Source organism: Drosophila mauritiana, chromosome 3L (assembly GCF_004382145.1).
Source record: "Drosophila mauritiana strain mau12 chromosome 3L, ASM438214v1, whole genome shotgun sequence".
NCBI lineage: Eukaryota > Metazoa > Arthropoda > Insecta > Diptera > Drosophilidae > Drosophila > Drosophila mauritiana.
In genome coordinates this window covers 4854533-4873687 of record NC_046669.1, presented here as the reverse complement: position 1 = coordinate 4873687, position 19155 = coordinate 4854533, and the positions used below count along the sequence as shown (strand labels likewise).

Below are 19155 nucleotides of genomic sequence, written 5' to 3'. Positions count from 1 at the left end.
GAGAGGCAACTATTGTTAGGCAATGATTTGCAATTTGTTTGAAAAATGCATTCACAACCACAAAAGACAAACAATCTGAGGGGGAGTTAAGCCGAGCACAAATAAAACCATAAACAAACGCACCGAGCCAAAGCCGAGATACAGATACAAATACCCAGTTGCACAGATGCGGATACGGATGCGGCTGCAGTTTGCATTTTGCAGTTCGTAGCTTGTAGTTTGCGGATTGCTGGATTGCTTTGGCTTTCAGCTCGAAAAGCGAAAGCTGACAGGGTTAGGGCGATGGAGACGGAGATGGAGGACCGCAGAAAAGCGGGAAATATATAAAATTGCAGACACAACCGTCAATTGCTGGGCAACCAAATGTCCACCCATCCCGTCCCAAGCAGAATTCAGAATCCCGCATTCAGCCTCATCAGCAATCCGCGACAATTCTTGGCAAACTACTTCTCCGAACGCTCCACTTTCCGCTCTCCACTCGAGCACTCCATCATCAAATGCTTAGAAAAGGGAAGGAAAAATGGGGGAGGCAATTTCATATGCGGCACTTGCTGCACTGCAACTGCATACAATTACAAGCAAGATGCAAAATGTGCAGCCAAGTATCTGGCAGATACTTAATAGCAGCAGCACTGGATGCAGCACGAAATGGCTTGGAATGCCAAGCGAATTCATATTTGATGTATGAGCCAGCAGCTAGGGATGTTCAAAGGAAATGCCAAATGAGATGTTTAAGCATATTTTGCGCAGAGAATTCTGGCAGAACAGTTAACTCCGTGTGAAAGCTGATTTGGAAGCAAGGAAAAGCCCGGAAAAGTTGCGAAATTAAGAAGTGTGTAGCAAGAGCTAGAGGAAATGAAGAAAAATACAAAGTGCATTGGTTCACATTAGGGATTATTTGGGAAATGTCGTTAGGAAAAGAGACTTTTCCTCAAGAACTTCATCGATTTCCCTAGAAATAATTAAATACTTTTTATAACGATTATATGAAACTCTCACTTGAATTAAGCTACACTTTTCCCCGACCTGAAACAGTTTTTTGCGATGATGGCTCGCCCGCCGGCCAATTAACATGTCAAGTCAAGTGTCGGAAGTTGTTGGTTTTCGGCTCGCGAAAGGCTTTTCCTCTGCGGCCAGGAGCTTTTCCAACTTTTCCACGCGATTGGCCGCAACATTCCCCGACACGTGTTCCGCGGGCCAACTTTGTTTTAAATCAATTAAATCGCCGAGTTGGGAGTGACCGATCCCGAGCAATTTGCGGCACATATCCTGCATATCCTGCGAATCTCGGTGCGATTCGTAGCGACTCAAATGAAATGTCACGCAAGCAAATGAAATGCGAGACAGGCCGAAAGGATTCAGATCCAGTGCCATTTGCCTGGAAGCGACAGGAAGCTATTAAATCTACATAAAATTGTAGAAATGTGTGGCATGTTGAGCAATTACAACTCCGTGTTAAGGGGGAAATACGAGGGCGGACGCACCTTTCGGCTGACATGCTCATCTGAATGCAAAGCCCGGCCATGTTTCAGTGGTTTTTCGCCGCTCTACCCCTTCGGTCCGCTCATATAGTTTTGTTCTCGTTGTTGTGGAGCTTAAGAGCCGTTAGGAAATTGCACTTGCCGTTCCCTCCCCCCGTTTTTCCAGCCCTCTTCTCCGCCGCGAAGTGGGCGTGTGAAAAAAGAATTAAAGTCAAGTGAGCGCACTGAGACTGAATACATAAAAGGGGGCAGGAAAATGGGGAAAATGGCTGGGGCTGGGAAAAGCTCGGAGCGGAGGCAGTGAAAAGGCATTCAGTGGGCGTGGCTGCATGCACAACAACAGAAGAAACACAAACAGCCAGCAACATCAACGTCAGCACCAAAGAAAAGCGGGAAAAATGCCTCGCCACCACAAAACAACAGCGGGATGTTGGAAACTTATGGTACTCTGCATGGCTATTTGGCCATTTTTTAGGTACCTTCCCTTCGCACGAAAGGTATAATTTTCGGCGCGACATTTGACGCGACTGGGGGCCAAAATGAAATGTACAGAAGTTTGCCCATTTCTTTCACGGGATTTTCGCTTTTCCTGTCCGAAAAAGTTGAAGTCCAAGATCCTAATCACGCTTAGCCTGAACGGGCAATTATTTGGACATTTATCATGGATTTCCTTTTGGAGTTGGGTTAGCTCGAGGGGAAAAATCAGGTAAGGTGTCAGCTTGCATAAGATATACATCAAATGGAACTGTAGTTGGCATAACACTTTGTTTCGTATATTTGTAGATGTGAACCGAAAAGGCTTCACACAAATATTAAAGCGTTGTTTCCATCTTTAATACTATCATAATCTGTAAACTTACCATTTTTCAACCCAGCTGATTTTCCAAATACATCCCTATACATTTTTTTCGCTCCCAATTTTCAAATTTTTTCTGTGAAAAATTAATTAGCATAAAATACACACCAAAATCAGTTCCGCTCGGGCAGCGAAGGGAAAAGTAAAAATAGCAAAAGGAAATTATGGGACAGGGAAATAGGAGAATGCGGGATAATATGGAAAAGACACGACATTTGGGGCACGGGTCAGAATGGAAAATGGCAACAGAAATTGATAAGAAATCTGATGATTCAACTTGTTAACCAAGGACGTTGGAGAACGAAGGTTTAGATGAGGAAAACACCAGAAACTGATTGGTACTGAGAAGCAGGATGGACATTCCCAGATGGAAATCCATATGAATGGAAATTTTTCATTGATTAAAGCATGTAAATCACAGAGCCCGAATATTTGCTTAGGTTCAAGGCATATAATATTATATTTTAAAGACAAATTTGTTGTATGTTGTATTTTACAGAATAGTTTAGCAAATATTGTTGCCTGAAACCCAAAGTCATTCGCATAATTTTGATGAATAGCCTACCATTTCCACCTCTGTCCGCACAAATATTGAAACCCAAGATATTTCGCCACCGGTGACCCGCCCAATTGAGAGATCATGATGATTAAACTTTCAATTGGCAGTGTCAAGGCAACGGTTTTCCATTTCCACGGTCCCGATTTCCCCCACTTTCACCGCAAGCAAACCCACACTGATTTCGTGGGAGGTTGTCATACCCACTTCTTTGCCGGGGGGCTCGAAAATCCTTTCAATTTCCGCTGCTCGCAGAGCCCACAGACATGCAAAACGGTTCCGGGCGGAAAAACCTTTGCCAAACCGAGTGAGACAGAGAGATGGCTCCCTAACCGTTAGTTTAATTTGTTAGATTAGTAAACAAATGAAAATTAATTGAAGCAAACGAAAAACTTGGCCCCGAGCGAAACGGTTGAGAAGTTTTGCGGAGGGCGGTGGGTGGTGGGAGTGTAGGGAGAGGCGGGGAAATGAGGAAAAACTTTTTCCTCGCCTGGCGTAGATAAAACGTTCCTCCAAAGGACCTCTCTATGCGTGTGTGTGTGAGTACAACAAAGGTAGCTGCAAATTGTTACTGCTCTTTAAGGACTTCAAAAAGGGGTGGCGGTCGCCTTGGTGAAAGTTTTCCGTTTGCCTGTCCAGGATAATGTCTTGATTTTCGTTTCATTGTGCGGATTTGATTAACTTAATTGTTTGGCCGTAATCTTCGATTTGCGGGTCGCATTTGCCCGTCTGCCGTCTGGCGGGTAAACAATGATTAACGCCGAAACTCCCCCTCAGCGGAAGGACGCAGGATGAAGGATTGCGCTAAGCCGCTTTTAATGGCATTCTAGACGGCACTAAAAAAGTGAAACTAGGAAAAACAAAAGGCCAAAGGGACAACGCACGCGTGTCCTGGATTTAGTTGGTGTTTTTAGTTCGCTGCCAGCCAGCGACAAAAGCGCAATGTCAGCGGATTGGCGAGCGTGAGAGCAGTGAGAGCGGGATAAAAAGGATACGTAAGGATGGGCGGGAAAATGGATTGCACAAGCACAAGGCACCAAAGCAAAACAATCGAAAATTATAAAATAACAAAAGAGCGAAAGGCGAAAGAAAGCGAATCGATGGGACGAAATCTTTTTATGCCGCCAAGGATCTGTGTCCTTTTTTATGCTGTGTTTTTATTCAGCTTACATTGTTTTGCCGTTTTTTTTATCCCGCTGTACGCGTCACGTATTGTCAATAAAAAAATAATAATAAGATACAATACATTTTTACCTTTAACGAGCGGCGAACGGGTAAGGGGGAGCGGGTTAGAGCAGGACATGCGTGTCCTTTGCGCCTCGCTTTCCACGTTTCCCGCCTTTGTGCGTATCGCGCGCCACGCACAAAATATATAAAAAGAAAATAAACACAAGAGGTCCCGGCGAAAGCCAGGCGCATATCCTGCCGAAAGAGGGAGAAAGGGAGAGAGTCCTGCAAAAAGCAAACAAAGGCAATGACACGAAACGATGACGACGGTCCTAACAACAACAACAAACATCAGCAGAACAGCATAACAGCAGAAAGCAAACAAATAAAAGGCGCAACAATTGCAAAGAGGGAATGTGGAACTTTAGCCCCCCTAACACCCACCACCACCCACCGTGCCACTCCCCCGCAGGACACCCCCTACAAATTCGAACCCACTTCCTTTGGCATTCGCCAAGTGCGTGTGTAATTGAAACTAGGCACCTCAGCTGGCTATGCGTACATGTTTATAGAGCACAGGATAACCAGGATGCGAATTTATACATTTATATATATATATGCGTATCCCCCAAGGAGGAGAAAAGGCCAGTGAACTAATGCGGGGATTTCCTGGACTGAAACCGTTCCAGGCAGGTGAGTGGGGATAAGCTCCACATTGATGGAAACTATCGGTTTAAAGTGCCAAAAGGTGGGCAAACAAAAGGAGGGAAAATGAGGGCAGTCTTCAGGTTTGTGGCTAATGTTACAAAAGCGGTTGGGAGTTCTTAAAGCAGCTCATTATTACTTTGTTTAGCTATCTTAAAAAAAATTGTAGTAAAATATAGGGCTTTGAATTGTTTAATGTAATTATCTAAATTGATTTTCTAAATGCTTCCCCCCTGCGGTTTCCATGAATATGTATGTACGTATCTTGCTGCTAATGCAATAAAGTACACAAATGTCGATTGTTCAGGTCAGTGGACTAAACAGGGGTTCAAAGTGCTTATTTAACTTGATGGCCCTGGGCACGCCCACCTGCGACCTGCGACCCCGCCCCCAGAATTGCCCACTCGAACTGAACTAAAAGTCGGATGCATTTTTAGACGGCTATTTGACTGCTCGCCCCGTCCAATTGCAATTCCATTCCTCGGTGTCTAGACTCGAGCTCTACTTTTCATCGAGTTTGTCTTTTCGCCGGACAAGCGGAGTGGATGAGGATAAGTCCAAGGATTCGGGGGATTTTCCGGAGAGGATCAGCGGTCCGAAACAACAACTTTCGGACGGCTGCAGCAGAAAGCAGCGGAAAAATATGCAAAAAGATTGAGCGAGGGCGGTGGGGGGCGTGGCGCAGCGAGGCGGAAGAGTACGGCAAAAAATTCGCAATATTTGTAAAAAGGACTACAGACAATTTGCCTTTAAATAGAGCGTGGCACTTCAAACAAGTGAAGCCTTTTCCCCCTCTTTGCCTTTATGCAGCAAACAAAACATGAAAAACGAAGGAAACAAAAATGAAAGAAAAACAGGGCGAATCTGCAGGAAGAAACGGCGAGTGAAAAAAATGAAAATCAAGAAAATGAAAAGAAAATAATATAACGAGCGCATATTAAAGTGGGTTTATTTATTTTGCCCTCGACGCTGTTGCCACTTTGGCCAAAGGTACAGGACACGCAACAGCAGCAGCGCGAGTGGTTGGGAAAATGCGGCGGGAAAATGGGTGGAAAATGGGCGCATAATGGGGGCCTTCGGTGGCGGGATGAACGGTTGTTCCCTTTGTGTCTCTGTGTTTGCTGTCGTGTTTATTAAAAAATAATTTCCATGCTCAACTTGGCAATGCCGCCGATGCTAAGCCGTCAGGATACAGGATAGCCACCCACATTCAACGCCCCCTTCTTGAGTGTGAGAGTGTGTGTGTGAGTGTGCTATCAACAGCTTGCATTCTCAAGTGTCCCCGAGAAAACATTTGAAACAATAAGCTCACAGGACCTTCCACCCTCATGCAAATTCAATAATGCGACATCGACAACAACAACGACGACACTAAATTATTCAAGCCGGAAAACGAAGGAGAAAAAATGTAAATCTGTGATTTTAATGCGTTTGCCAACTGTAAACATAAACCGAAAATATTACAAAACTTGTGCAAACAGGCGGAGCAATAAAAAGTGAAGAAATGCCGAGGGGGGAGGTGCAGGAAATCGCCATCGAAGGCAGGAAAAAGGGAAATGAATACGAATGCGCGTATGTCAATTTAATGGGCGGAAACTGTTTTGAGTGGGCGTGGCACATGCTGAAGTGCTCTGGCAGGCACCCCAAAGAAATATGAAATATTTATATGAGCATTTTCATTTATTGAGCGTAACAAATGTGCGCAAAACAAGGAGAAATCCTAATGGGGATGGCAGAATGATTCACGGCAAAAGGTGAAGGACGCAGGATTCGGGCTGAGCGAGGAGCTCACCTGTGCAGGTTTTTCTGTGCGTGCAGGATTGCCATCATCATAATCATTGGCAGATGGCCCCGTCCTTCACCCACGCCACCCACACCACCCGCTTTCACCAACCATTCCGCCGAAGGAGACAATCTGGGCCCACTTTCCACCGCCCGACCCACTCGAAACTTTCGTCATAAATACTGTGTCTACAGTTGTCTTACTCTAGCATAGGGTATTGCAATATTTTAGAGAACATACCATCAATTTTTGTGAAAAATCTATTCAAATATTTAGAATATTATATCAAATTTAAAGAAATATGAATTTTATAAATATAAGCCAGTGCATAACTACTTAATATTGATTGGCTTATCAAAATACCACTTCTCCGCAAAATAATTTGAATGTTTTAAAAGTTATCCACCAATAAATGTTGTTTTAAAATCTTTATTTTTCATATATAACTTATTATAGGGTATAAGTATGTTCGGTCTACAGAAAATCTGCTGTTTTTGTGTGTGTCCTGGTTTCTTTTGTTTTCGCTTTCGCTGCCTTGTGCTCTTGCTTTCGTTTGGCTTCGTTCTTTTGTTTGCTTATTTGCTTGTTGCGGTATTCGGGGAAATTATTATATTTTAATTACACATGCGTTTGCTGCCGCTGCGCAGCTGCAGCTCTGCCGGCGCCAAGGCAAGGCAGAGCAAACAGGCAAGAATGGCCCAAAAAAATAACCGCAAAAATGTAAATGAAAATGGCGTGAAAAATCAGTTTCATGGTTTTTATATCCCTGTTTATTTGTTGTAAATGAGCACATTTTGCTGGCTATGTGGGCGGGGGAGGCGTGGCTTCTTTTCACTGCGGAGGCGGGGGCGTGGCCGTGGGTGCGGACATAACGGAAGTTGATTATGACCATTTAGCATGGCCATGGCCACATCGAATGCGAGCGTGGCCAGAAACGTTAAATGTGTTATTCGTCCTGTTGCCAACGTTTTCACAGTTGTGTCAGCCTAATTAATTTTTGTCACTAATGTTTATATAGTTGGTAACGGCGTTGGTAGCGTCAGCGGTACAGGTGCTTGCCAACACTCGACCAAACAGGTTTATTACCCAATTACATTAGCCGGAGTGGGTGCTGTTTTTTTTTTGTGGTGGGGTAGAAAAGTTTGCTGCAGGGGGAGTTTCTACGCAAATTACGGTTTTTTGATTTTCTTGTGAAAATATTCAAGATGCAATAACAAAATAAGTATTTATATGCTGTCAAAACATTATCACTTTTATACTACAACGAAATTTAACATTTAGAAAGCTTTTCAAATTAAACAATTGGTGTTTTAGGAGGTGTGACATCCTGACGCAAGCAAAGTTACCTGCTGTTTTTCGCTACTTTCAACACCCTATCAAGCCGCCTATCATCCGCAGCTCTCAATATTAAGAAATAACAACTTGCCAAGGGCAACTGAGCACTCCAGGACTTCGTGGAGGGGGCACAACAAGGAGGGGCAAGATCGGGAGTCGTGTGGCAACTTTGCTTTTGGGGTCTTGGATGTAAACAAGCGAGGCAAATATTTAACTCGCAGGCACTCGCAGCGGTGTCTCCTTCGTGTCCTGTTTGTGCGGCTGTGTGTGTGCGGACTGCGCGTGTGTTGGTATGGAGGCTGCCACAGCACACACACGTGCGTACGTATATCCTTTGGTACTCGCAAACTTTTCTCCAGCGGGAAGCTTCGGGCTCTGCTGTCGCTTATTTGTCGCAGCAGTTGAGCTCAAAGCTTTGGCTTGTTACACTTTATGAAATCAGCTGCAGTCCTGCCACGCCCCCTGACCCCTGACCCCTGACCCCGTGCCACGCCCCCCACACCACTCCCTTTGAAGCACAAGTGTTTATGTTTGTCTTGGCGAGGCGGCGGCTCATAAAGTCCCTAGAAAGCGAGCTGCCAGGACCTCCAGGACCTCCCCACTTCCTGTCAAAAGTCACGTCGAGTCCTGCGAATGTGATTTCCCCGCTCACGTTTCTCCCAAAAAAAAAGAGAGAAAAACCCCCTGCCATCCTTTTGGCATGTCTCTGCCATAAACTTCAACTGGAAATTGTGCGTAATTATATTAAATTTTTATTGCCTCACACATGAAATGGAAACGCTGCAGCAATTTCCGAAAGAGACTCCAAGATTATCCACATGCAAATTGTTCACATGGCATGTGGGTAAATAAAATGTTTGCCGTAATTTAAGGGGGAGTTTAAGTGAAGCAACGATTTGGTAAATTGATTTTAATCAAATCAGGAGGATGTTCTTGTTCTAGTTAGTATCAATCTAGCTGGAAAGGGTTTTATTTAAATTGGAGCAAGAAGAAATATATAAGGACCTATTAAAAATCACTAGAAAAGTTAAGGAAACTTACAAGCTAAGTACTATATTTTCATCAGGGATAGTATTATATGGTTTTAAAAGCATTTATTTTAACGACATCACTTTAACTACTCTTTTTGTTATTAGGAAAGTACTCGAAATAAATACGGAAACTTTAGCAATATAAATTCGAGGCCCTCAAGGAATCTAATGATCTAACCAAATTGGATCGTTTTCATGTTCCTGTATCGCATTACCGCCTAAACATGTTTGTGCACCTCGCTCACCTGCCCGATAACCTCGCCCAATTGAACAATCAATGTCATTGAATCCAATTTTCCATATGTTTTCACCCGTGGGGCATGGCATTTTCCTGATTTTTCCCGCCGTTTGAACAACTCCTTTCTGGGGTTTCATTTGGCTTCGGTCGGTTGCCAGTGGCAGCCGCCGTTTGAACTTGTTTGACATTCCACCGACAATCAAATTTAGATGCCCCGATATCCCGCCCACTCCACGGAGCCCAGACAATTGTTTGGTTCGCCACAAAAGCACTTCCCCCGCCACTTTGTTCCGTGGATTTCGGCTCGGTCAGCAATTATTCAATGCTTAATCATCAGAGGGCATCGGTGGCATGAATGGCATAAATCTTATTAAATATTCAAATAGCACAAAAAGTGTATGGCGCACCAGAAATGCGGGCATAATTACGCGGCAATGAGTAAAAAATACGAGAAACAACAAAAAAAACCACAAATGGTCAACGAACATTGGAGGCGATTATGATTGCAGTGAACAACCAGTGGTGGAAAAGCGGAAAACTTCTGGGGGCAAGTTCCAACGCGGTTTTTGTGCCTCTTCTTTAGGCGTAGCCAATGCAATTATTTCATTTCCATTTTCATACACACACATGTGGGCGTGGTGCCGCCCCCGATGGGGAATTGCCACGGGCTGTCGTCATCGTCGTTATCGTCTTAATAGCGCCTGGCGACCGAAACTATTTGAATAACGCGTCGTCCACGCCCACGACCTGTGAACTCCTGACCCCTGACGCCTGAACAATCCACGCATTCTCCTCACACATATGCACCACCGCCTCCAATTCGTCCTGTGGCCAGGACCCCACCCATAGTGTCCCCTTCGTGTTAATAGTTTTTCCCTTTGTTGCCGGCCGTTTTCTGCTGTTTACCTTATCGCATGTCCTGGCTGGAAGTGAACTTAGTCCAGACCACAATTACTGGAAAATTAACGCAATTAGATTTGGCTGGGCCAAGCCTTTGATCTTTGAAGCCTATAAAGTTGCATAAGCCCGAGCGAGGGTCGTAAAGAACACAATGGATAACGTTGAAAAGGTGGAGTTCGGACCCATTCTAATGTAACTAATTTAAGGAAATTGAAATTCAAAATAACATTTTCAAAATTTTTCATTTTTTCAAATAGAAAACTTTGACATGCAATATGATTTTTGTTTGATATATTCACCATAATTAGTTTCATTAGTACGATCTAATGTATTTCCATACAGAATAGTTTGAATATAGCTCATTTCAGATTGTGATTAGATAATGTAGTTTATTTTTCGATTCATATAATATTCTACCTGTTATTTATTTAATACGCAATTTCCATTAGCATTTGAGGCCTTCCCATGGGCTTATGAATAAAGTATATACCAATTCCAGCAACGCTATAATTTTGTGGTTGAAAAACATGTCTGTAACGAGACCGAAACATGACATTATAATAAGTAATATCAAACTAATTTGTTTTCCCTCTCTATATATTTGCAGATACGTTGCATTAGTCAGCAGATCGAGGACTGCTAGTGTACGTGACTTGGCCTTTTCCAGGACTCAATCGAAAGGTAAGGACATGTCCTAAGGGGCTGTAAAAACTACACAGTGCATATGCGAGTGATAGGAATTCTCCAGCGTCGGGAACGCCAACTAATTAACTAAAGGCCCCTATGAAACTCACTTTTAAAGCGCTGAAACAGGTGGATAAAAGGGGGATTGTGTACATGACAGGACGGTAAATGGGGGTTGTCAACTGGCTGGAGATGCCCGGAATCTTGGAAATGTTTTATTCAAAAATTGCTAAAATATTTGGCAAGTGAGTTAAAAGTTTTCTCAGACGAGTCTGTCTGCTAAGTCTGTATTTATGTTTGTTTGTGTTTGTCTTTGCGGGGCATTTTTGCCTAGCTGAAGGAATTTATTATATAATCACGAAGGAGGGGAGAACTCGAGAAGCTCAACGAGCATGACAAATTTTCACTTTGCGTCAGGGAAAAGTTGCAACAAACTTGCAACAGCGAAAATAATTTCGCTCCTCGTTGAAAGTCAAAACACACAGCTCGAAAAAAAGAAAATCCTGTAAAGAAAAGAAAAAAAAGCGAAGGGAAAAGCCTCGGACGACTACTTATCTGCCAGGACAGTCAGCCAACACTTTTGGCCAGGTGCTGCCAATTTGGGCGTTAAGCAGTTGCCAGGACTCTCGAAAGTCCTGCGAGGGATGGGGGAAACTTAAAGTACAGCCGAAAAGGAGGCCACCAAGAATCAGGACTAAAAAATCGGGGAGTGACGGCCAAAGTAATGTGCCAGCCAGCTCAAGTGCAGTGGGGCGTTGTCTGTCTGAATGCCGCAGGGGGCGTGGCAGGCATATGCATACTCGCATAGCCAGCTTTTTGCCCAGAAATATGTGTCAACAAAAAGGCGAAGACGAAAGTTTGCACTGGCAACTAGTTTCCATTTTATTCTGCTGACAGGTATGCTAAGAGCTAAAAAACGTACAAGACCAAGTCGAAGAGCAGTTTCTGGGAAATGGAACCCAAGTTGAAAGTAGTCAAAAGTGCGAGAATGAGTCCTGTCTGCAGATTTTGCTTTTGGCAATATGGAATAGGGAACATTGAATTGGTGGGCGGTGGGCGGTTAGGTGCCTCCCCCAAGGACAATATGTGTGACAGCTGGCGATGACTGCCTCGCATGATAACAGAAATAACAATAAGCGGGCCAAGAAACAAAAAAAAAAATGTGTAGCAACAGCGGCAAGTGAAAGGGTTAACAAATGGCAGTCGAAACTTTGGCGCGACTGTCAAAATAAATGCGAAGCAATTTATGAAATATTTATGAAGTGTGACATGGCTGACAATAAATATATATATGGGCAAGGATCCCTACGCCCCCACCTCACACAGAAGACCACCAGATTTGATCGAAACAGACTCCAACTGGCGCTGACAAGTGACGCAAGCCAAGGACAAATCCGGATATTTGTGAGCCTTAATAAAAATGCGAATAAAACGTGCGGACGTCATAACTTGGCCCACTGATTGATGGCTGTGTTTCGTCTGCCGTTTTGCCACTGCGTCATTTGTCAGATGAGACGAGAGTGCCGGGCTTCACGGGTTAGAAAACCTTGGGTGAGGGGCACAGAAGACATCCCGCCGAAGACAGGAACTGCAGTTTGTCCAACTGACCAAGTTTTTGTAGCTGTCATTTTATTTGCAGCTCAGCTAAATGGAAAGCGACTAACCCTTAGTGGCTCCATCCCCCTCCCGTCCTCTCTATTCCCACCAATCCTACCAATCCCACCTCGCCAGTCAGTCAGAGTCAGTCACTCAAAGTCAGGCACGTCCGAGCTGCGTTCATGTCACAGCTTAAAGTTATATTCACATGATAGAGGAACAGGACACGTAATTTAAGGGAAATCTTACACGGACGCAAAATAAATGCAAGGAATAAATAAAGTTGATTTATTCAATGGAATAATTCGATTGATGTCAGTATCCCTAGTTGAAACTACAAGTTGAAAATTTTGGTATAAAATCAAATTAGCAGAGAGATGCAAAATGCAAGAACTTACTTGAGAGAATCGTAACAATCCGGCTTAATCTTTAACCAACAGTTCATAGACCTATCACGATTAAATCTTCGAAAGTGTGATGTTACCAAATTGATATGTCTATATGAACCGCATACATATGCATAACCTTTTTTCCGCCGTGCACACGAAACCCGCTGCGAGAAATGCTGATTCTGACGATGATTCTGATGATGATGATGCGGCTGAGCCCCAGGATGCTGCATCTGATGGGGGACTGCCATAAACAACTACGAGTCTTCCGGCATAAAAACTTATTGTTGACAAAACCTCATGACACACAGACGTGGGTTGGTGTGCACATATTGTTAAAGTCCTGGCCCAGCCTGCCTGGCGATGATGCTGGTGTCCTGGCTGCCACAGCGGAAGTGTCACCATTTGTCAAATAACGAAAATTGAAAACAATTTCCACACAGCAGTATCCCGACTCTGAGCTTTTGTCTTGATCAACCTCAGACTCGGTTGCTCTCACTGTGTTTGTCTTAAGTTTTCCGATACGGCAAACAAGGCCATAACGAGTCGAGTTTCTTGGTAGAGCCGCCTTTTTAAAGCTAAGGAATTTCCATTGCTGGAAAATATTATCTGGCCCCGGTTGTTGTGTTTGCCCGCTTTCCCTGGGAAATTGCTTGCGTGGCTGTCAGCTTAGCTGCGGCTTTGCTCCAATTTCCCACTGGGTCGCCGTCATCATTGTTGTTGCTGCGGTTGATGTTACTGCCGCTGCCGCTGCTGCTGGTGCTGCCTCTGCTGTTGCTGCCTCGCTCCTTGTCGACACTTCTGTCACACTTTCACACGCCTTTTCCCCCGGCAAAAGGACTCGCCGCCTTTGCACGGCCCATTGTTTGCACGCACACCAGCACAGCCGAGCACAGCCGAGGACTCCCAAACACTCGCACACACAAACATATGCGTTACTCGCTTCGAAAGTTTAATCGAAATTATAAACAACAAGACAAATTGCTTCTTGTTGCAATTTTCCTGCAACAACAACTCAGCGCGATGGGCGAAACATTACGGCAACCCGTATCCTGGCTGTCCATAGTTGCTGCTCCTGTTGCTGTTGTCCTGAATGTTGCTGGTCGTGTTATTATTGCAGTTGCTGCACTGACTTTCCTTTAAGCTGCCGCCGCTCTTGCTCTTACTTTCGTTGATGTTGCAACTATTGCTGCTGCCCACGCTAAATGCTTTGCTGAAAGTTTTAATGTTGTGGCCAGTGGTGTATACAGTCCATGTTGCTGTTGCCATCTGAGCAACTAAGTTGGCCTAGTGCTTAACACTTTTACCTGAGCAATTAGTGTTGTTTCACTCGAAGATGTTGCAGCTGCATGTAATGCCAGTGTTGCAGGTTGCCTCAGTATCATTTCTCTCCCTAATGTGACATTTTGTTTTTAACTTTACGGTACATATTCAAACGATTTTTGGTGTGCTTTTGGTACTCCTGATCACAGCTTGTTACCAGATAACCAAATATTGCTGCTGCCCCACATTTTGATCGTGTTGCCGTTCTCAATTTAGCTGATGTTGCTCTTGCAACGGCAACATTGCCTCACCCCTGTGTTATCGCAGCAGCTGCCCGCCCATGTTGCTGCTAGATGTTGCTGTTTGATGTTGTTGCTGTCGTGATTATCCCCGTTAAAGTTTCTGCCTTTAATTTGGCGATGAGCCTGCTGCAGCCCCATTATCCCTGCTGTTTCTGCTGCCAACAATATTATAGTTGCTGCTGTATTGCCTGTGTAGTCTGGCTGCTGTTACTCCCATTTTCCCTGGGGGAATAATTTTCTTGGTAATTGTTTGTCGTCAAGGTTTGCTGCTGCTGGTGTTTGCTTACGCTCCGAGATGAGGAACTTAAGCCAGGCAGATCAATTTGTGCGCAGCGTGCATTTAATCCCGTGCAAAGATGCCATCGTTATGTATACGAGGATTTCTTCTCTCGGTCTAGACATTGTTATCGCTTGCTTATATATTATTTAGATCAACTCAAGATGAATGAAACATCTCGACCGTTTTTGCACTCTTCATGTTTTTTGCCCCCAGTGCCACTTCGATTTGTGATTCGCTTCGTCGCTTTCTGTTTTTGTGATTCTGACATGAAGGCAGTAGAGAAAAGTTTGCTCGTTTGATAAATGACTCATGAATGCTGATCGAGAGGAGTCGCATAAATCTTATGATTTATGCATAATCAACAAATTGATTTTTCATTTGCTTGTAACGCTCTCTTTCAGCCATTTTCCCATACCCCCTTCCCTTCTGGCCATTCCATTCGGGCCTTTGAGTAATTGGCTGTCAGCGACGCGTTGCTCCATGTGTGCACAGAAAAAAAGTAGGTGCGATATGTGAAAGCTATATCCATGGCTGAAAAATAGACAAGAATGTATGACAAATTTAAAGAACCACGATGATTTTATCGATTTCACACGCGTTTTACCACCAACTGATGTTGCTTCTGTGCAAAAGAAATCCAAGTTTGTGGGTGAATTTTCAACTCCCTTCTTCTCTTTTTGTGGAAAAATCTAATTACACACACATCCAGTGTATTTTTTGATTTGCTGCTTCACGAAACACTTAAAAATTCCCAGAATATGTGAAACACCCCCCCATTCATTGCCACATATATATGCAGCTGTATATGATGTGGTTCACTCTCCTCAAGTGTATATATAGAAAAAGATATATATGTGGGTGTGTGTGGGTGTTCGAGGACATTTTAGTTTCGACTTTGCTTTGATATTTAAATTGAAGCCATCAAGTCATCTTCAGCTGCCTTCGTCTGGCTGCGCAAAGTTTTCATGTATATTTTGAGTACTTAATCCTGCGGTGTGAGCCACTTCTAATGCTCCTTGAGCCCTGCTGAACTTTGGCCAAAACGAGCAGATGAAGAGCAGATGGGGCAGATAGGGGAAGCTGGCTAAGACGGAATAAGCATCGCATCATGCTACGCAGCACTTATCATCGTTTTATTTAAAATTTATAATCGAAATCAATGTAATGAAGCATGCCCGAGTCAATAACTCAAGTGACTTTCGGCTTTCCATCCGTCTAATCCCGTCTCATTTCCCACCGCCACCCCCCCTGAAATTGCGACAATATTTTATGCAAATCACTGGGCTGACTGCCGATAACGACGATAACTCACTTGACAACTGACAATAACTTATTTACACTTCATTATGCCATCCAACCCGGCAGTCAAGTTCCAAGTGGGCCAAAAAGACCAAAAAGCCAGCAACGAGAATCCGAAATATGCCCGGTGTCAGTGTGACTTATTAATTTATTAAAAAATACGAGCATAATTAGAGAGCACTTTTCCCGATGGCACTTGAAATGCAAAATGAAGGGGGCATGAAGCAAAAACGTAGGCCATCTCCACTGCTGCTGCCGTTGAGCGAACAATCAGCGACAGTGTTGCAGTTATTTATGAGCTCGATAAATTTGTTTATGGGGGTAAAGTGGAAATCCCAAATGGATTGGGAAAGGGCCAAGTGACAAAGCAACCGAGAGTCAAATGAAGTCAGCAGGAGGCTTCGCAACGGGCCAATTCAACTTTTCATGGGGGCGCAAATAAAGGGGAAATAAGTTACGGGGCTGGGATGCGGATGAGTCCAACGCGGCATCCCGCGAATTGGGCCAAATGAAATATGAGCAAAAGTGAGAAAGTTAACAACATTAATTAGCATTTTTATGAAGCACTTCCAGCGGAGCCGAGAACAATGAAGCCATCAAGTGGGCAAATAAACTCGGCTGAATGCCTGCCAACTTTGATTCCAGTTTCAATTTTTCGCCACCTCAAACAAGGTTCAGTTGTCATAAACATAAAATGAAATCCATTTGTTAGGCTCGAGTTTATTTCGGGATATTTTCAAACACAATACCAGACCATAAAAATCGAATTCTTCGTTCAAATCGTTTCCACCTTGACTGATACACTCAGAGAAAGAGTTATGATACAAAGGGATCAATGTGTTATTAAGTATATATCAATTTTATGTATTGGAATATTCTAGTCAGGAAGGGAATATAAAAATATTCAGCATTTATCTAAAATCCTCCATTGAAATAAACGATTTCTTATTTCTTGAAGTGTTCTAACCCAAAGACACTGTAAGATAAACCAATTTTATTGACCACGTCATTCTGTTTTGTTCCCTGACTTTGCAGAATCCGCTCCTCCGCCGAGCGATAGGAATAAGCTCGCCATGTTGCCGCATCATCAGCGCCATAAAATGGCGACTTTGGCGGACAGCGCCATCGGTTTCCTGCTCTTTTCGCTCCTGCTAATTGGCGCCTGCCTGGTCACGCCCACCGAAGGACGCGCCAAGGATGACCGGCGCACCAGGGGGCGTGGCAGCAGCAGTGGCGTCCTCTCGTCCTCCTCCAGCAGCAGCAACAACATGAACAATGGCTACTACAGTGGCACCTCGTCGACAGCGGGCTCCTCCTCCGGCTATGTGTTCACCAGCAGTAGTGCGGTGAACTCGGGAAGCACCGGCTACAGCGGACCCATGGACAGCACTGGATTCTGCACCCGGCGGCGGGACATGAAGCTGATGTGCTACTGTACCCCGGATGAGAACCACGTGCCAGTGCAGAAGGCCGAGTGCTGGGTGTTCTCGGAGGGATTGCATCAGAATGACACCACCTGGACGCGATTCTACCAGCAGAAGCGTTTGAGGGAACTGAAGTTTGTGATCCAAAACAATGCCCGATTGGACTATATACCGACCATGATAATTGAACCGCTGAAGAACCTGAGTAGCATTGTGATTGAATACTCGCAGGTGGAGATTGTCAAGAGCTATGCCTTCGCCAATCTGCCCTTCTTGGAGAGGATTATCCTGAATAACAACCACATAATGGCCCTGGACCAGGATGCGTTCGCCAATCACATCAGGCTGAGGGAGTTGAACCTGGAGCACAACCAAATCTTCGAGATGGATCGCTATGCATTCCGTAATCTGCCACTTTGCGAACGGCTCTTCCTGAATAACAACAATATCAGCACTCTTCACGAGGGTCTTTTCGCTGACATGGCCAGACTAACCTTCCTGAACCTGGCCCACAACCAGATCAATGTGCTGACCAGCGAGATTTTCCGGGGATTGGGCAATCTTAATGTGCTGAAGCTGACCCGGAACAATCTGAACTTTATCGGCGATACTGTCTTTGCGGAATTGTGGAGCCTGAGTGAACTGGAACTGGACGATAATCGCATTGAGGTGAGTGTGTATACTTTAATAAGGGGTATAGATGATGGTGGTATGTCCATCATAGGTGGGCTAATAAATTTTCTATTCGTACTTTCATTCTGTAATTTCCGCAGCAAAAACCAATTTAAGCTTGAACATTATTTCCCAGATTGATTGTGTTTTACAAGTGCGCATTTATAGCACTCGAAATAGTTGTTTGACTGCCTTTATTTATAGCCACCTCTTTATGTATGGGGCAATGCAATCTAGGAGTATGAAACTTCTCAATCAACTCTAATGCAAGTGGATTAAAAAGATTTGTCTGCCTGGGCCACTTGGTCAACTTAGAGCAGCTGACTTAAGGGCCCATAAATTGCCGAGTGGCCATAAGAAACAGAAGGGACGAGGGCAGGACACCATAAATGCCATATCCTGGGGGCCAAAACACACAGGCAACTTTTTTGCTGGTGTCATAAATTCAATTCGAATGTCTATTCTTGTGGTGATTTAAGTGGTCACTCAGCATCGGTGGTCCGTTGGCCGTTTTCTGTTCGGGAAGCGAAAATATGATAAATAGATTGGTAAATTATGTCTTCTACGTTTGCGGCGTGGACAAGGTCCTGTTTTCGTCGCCGAGTCCTGGCTTAATTCGCACATTTACCCTCTGCAACGGACCGCACGCTGACAGTCGCCTTTCGGCGCTCGGTGGCAAACAAATGTGCGCCGCAAGTTAATCTACTTACAAAATATTGAATAACAAATCATGGGAATAATGGATTTATGGCGCTCCCTTTCTGCCATCTGATATCCGGCGAATGATGGTAGTTGTTGGCCGGGCGGGAATGGCGAACGGAGACCCTTCTGTGTCCTGCGTATCCTGGCGGCCATAAAAATGGCCAGCGTGTGTGGGTAAATAGAAAAATGTCGCTTAACACTCGCAGCTCACAAAGTTATGTAAGGCAGCCGTATGAGCGTAAATCCTGAATATCCATATCCTGGCCCAACATTGTTCCTTCCTTCCTTGGCTAGCCAGCTGCTTGGCTGCTCCTTCATTTTTCCCATTTTACAAAGTGCTCGCATATCATGTCACACTCAGACGACTCCGCATATGTGTCAGGCCACTAGGACAGGACACTAGGACACTCGAGAGCAGCCGCTCAAGTGGGGTCCTGTTCAGCTGGGATCCTTTGCCGCATTGTCATAGCCATAATGATTGGGCTTGTTATC

At 44.4% G+C, this 19155-nt stretch overlaps 1 protein-coding gene across 2 annotated transcripts in view; it reads left to right on the top strand.

Moving 5' to 3' along the window:
- Positions 1-19155, top strand: part of LOC117140247 (connectin) — a 49950-nt gene that overhangs the window by 13118 nt on the left and 17677 nt on the right. For both annotated transcript variants that reach the window (XM_033303049.1, XM_033303050.1), the window contains exons 2-3: positions 10660-10733; positions 16901-17958. In XM_033303049.1, coding sequence (XP_033158940.1) covers positions 16939-17958 — 1020 coding nt within the window. In that variant the 5' untranslated portion in view covers positions 10660-10733; positions 16901-16938. The remainder of the gene's footprint in view (positions 1-10659; positions 10734-16900; positions 17959-19155) is intronic.